Genomic DNA, 1,829 nt, shown 5'->3' with positions numbered 1-1,829 from the left:
CTGCAGGCCAGGCTGGGGGGCAGAAAAGCATGGGTGCTGCTGTCGGCCGTCGACGCCCTCGTGGATGACGGGGATCGGGATATAGCCAGCCCGCAGCTTGGGGTATCCCATGCTTCCTTCTCTTGCTGGCAGCTGCTTGGGGCTGTCACGAGATGGACCATTTGCTGATGACTGGCCTTCCTAGAAGTTAAAAACATCACATAGCATTTGCTGGGAGCTCAGCTCAATACACCTGGTGGGAATAAGCTGCCCTCAAAGCCCGGGGTACATATGAGATGTCCCGTCCCTCCTGCGCTGGTGCAGGGCAGCTAACAGTGGTGCTAACGCTGCAGGTCTGCAGGCAAGAGAAGAGACGGAGCTGCAAGCTCTGCTGATGTAGGAGTCTTTCAGTCCCACCTCTCCTAAGAGCCAACTCAGCCTCTAAAGTACCTGCCTGATTACAAGAGGATTCCTCCCTCAGCGTTACCGCCACCAGCCCACCCCCTTCAGAGAGCGCTCCTCCAGACAGGTCCTGTGGGACCTGAGAGACCTCCTCAGCACCCCTCAGGACAGGCAACATCTGACAAGAAGCTGTCAAGGAAGCTGGTGTGGGGAGTTCCTGACACCGGCACCCCCAGGAGGATCCCATGCAGTGGACATGGAAGGAGAGGATAGACAGGACAGCGTGAGGAAGAGGAAACCGCTGAAAAGCAAGTTACAATAACCCCCCGTGTTGTCTGAGCGCTCACTGGACAATGTCAACACTCTGGCAAGGGGGGAGTGGTTTGTACTAAGTCCTCTAGTAAGTTCTTCCTGCATCGGTCATTCTATTTTGAGGCCCGGCGAGGGCCAAGTTCCAGATGTATCTCTAAGTCAGATCATGTAACAAGCACCTCTGTCATTCAGAGGCTAATGTCATTATTCAGTAAGAGGAGAATTTAATAAGGGGACATATGGTGCAAGTGTTGGAAACCCTATTTTTAAAGAGCCGTTGAAGCTACAAAAGTATTTAATGTTACTTCTGTACACATTAACATACTAATTCATTAAGAATTAACCATTTTACCAACTGGATTCTGAGTGTTCTTCCTGTACGAGAGTACTCCCTTAAAAGGAATTTCTGAGAATTCCTGTAGGCAATGAAACTGCAGAGAACAGCAGCTATTACTTAGGTAAGCCAACAAAATACAGGTAGTGAGGACTGCAAGGAACAAGGTCAAAGCCAGAGCCCCGATGCTGCGTTTCCTTTCACTCGTTACAAAGCCCTCCACAAACACAGGACAGTTCCCAAAGAGGTGCAGAAGAGAGCCAGGCCTGGACAGCTCGCACAGAGCCGTGACGACGCTGGCTTTCAGCTGCAGAGCGAGGGGATCTCACCCCGAGCGCCGCACTGCAACCCGCTGCCGACAGATGAGTCGGCGTCAGCCCACCCGGCTGGGAAACCGCGTTCCTCTGCTGAACGCAGGCTGGCGAGGGGCTTCAGCACCCCCAGGGCCAACAACATCTGCCAGTTCACCCTCCACCAGCAGAGCCCCGAAACCGCTGCGCTCCCAGCAGCCATCTCCGGAGGGACGCGCAGTTCCGCCAGCAAACCCCGTTTGCCAGAAAATAAATGTGAGGTGCGCTCAGCTAGCAACAATGCGAAGCTGCGTCAGAGCCAAGCGTCTGCGGGGCGAGCAGAGCCAAGCAGGCTGCCCAGCAGGGAGGGAAACCGGTGATTCGACAGTCGGAAGAAGCACCTTGCCGCTCGGCACTGACGCCAGGCATCCTGCGCCCGGCGTGCCCCAGCTGCTCCACACCGTCTCCCTGATGGCGGGAGCAGGCGGCGGGCTACGGGGGTAACTCGAGAG

At 55.3% G+C, this 1,829-nt stretch overlaps 1 protein-coding gene across 1 annotated transcript in view; it reads right to left on the bottom strand.

The window, feature by feature from the left end:
* Positions 1-1,540, bottom strand: part of BAG3 (BCL2-associated athanogene 3) — a 7,185-nt gene extending 5,645 nt beyond the window's left edge. Inside the window, exons 1-3 of the mRNA XM_010132064.1 lie at positions 1,357-1,540; positions 467-570; positions 5-180 (exon numbers count right to left, since the gene is read on the bottom strand). Of these exons, the coding sequence (XP_010130366.1) occupies positions 5-180; positions 467-570; positions 1,357-1,540 (464 nt within the window). The remainder of the gene's footprint in view (positions 1-4; positions 181-466; positions 571-1,356) is intronic.
* Between the last annotated feature and the right edge of the window lie 289 nt (positions 1,541-1,829).

Source organism: Buceros rhinoceros, unplaced genomic scaffold (assembly GCF_000710305.1).
Source record: "Buceros rhinoceros silvestris isolate BGI_N320 unplaced genomic scaffold, ASM71030v1 scaffold17342, whole genome shotgun sequence".
Lineage (NCBI taxonomy): Eukaryota > Metazoa > Chordata > Aves > Bucerotiformes > Bucerotidae > Buceros > Buceros rhinoceros.
Note: the sequence above shows the minus strand (reverse complement) of the source record. Positions and strands in the feature narration are given on the sequence as shown.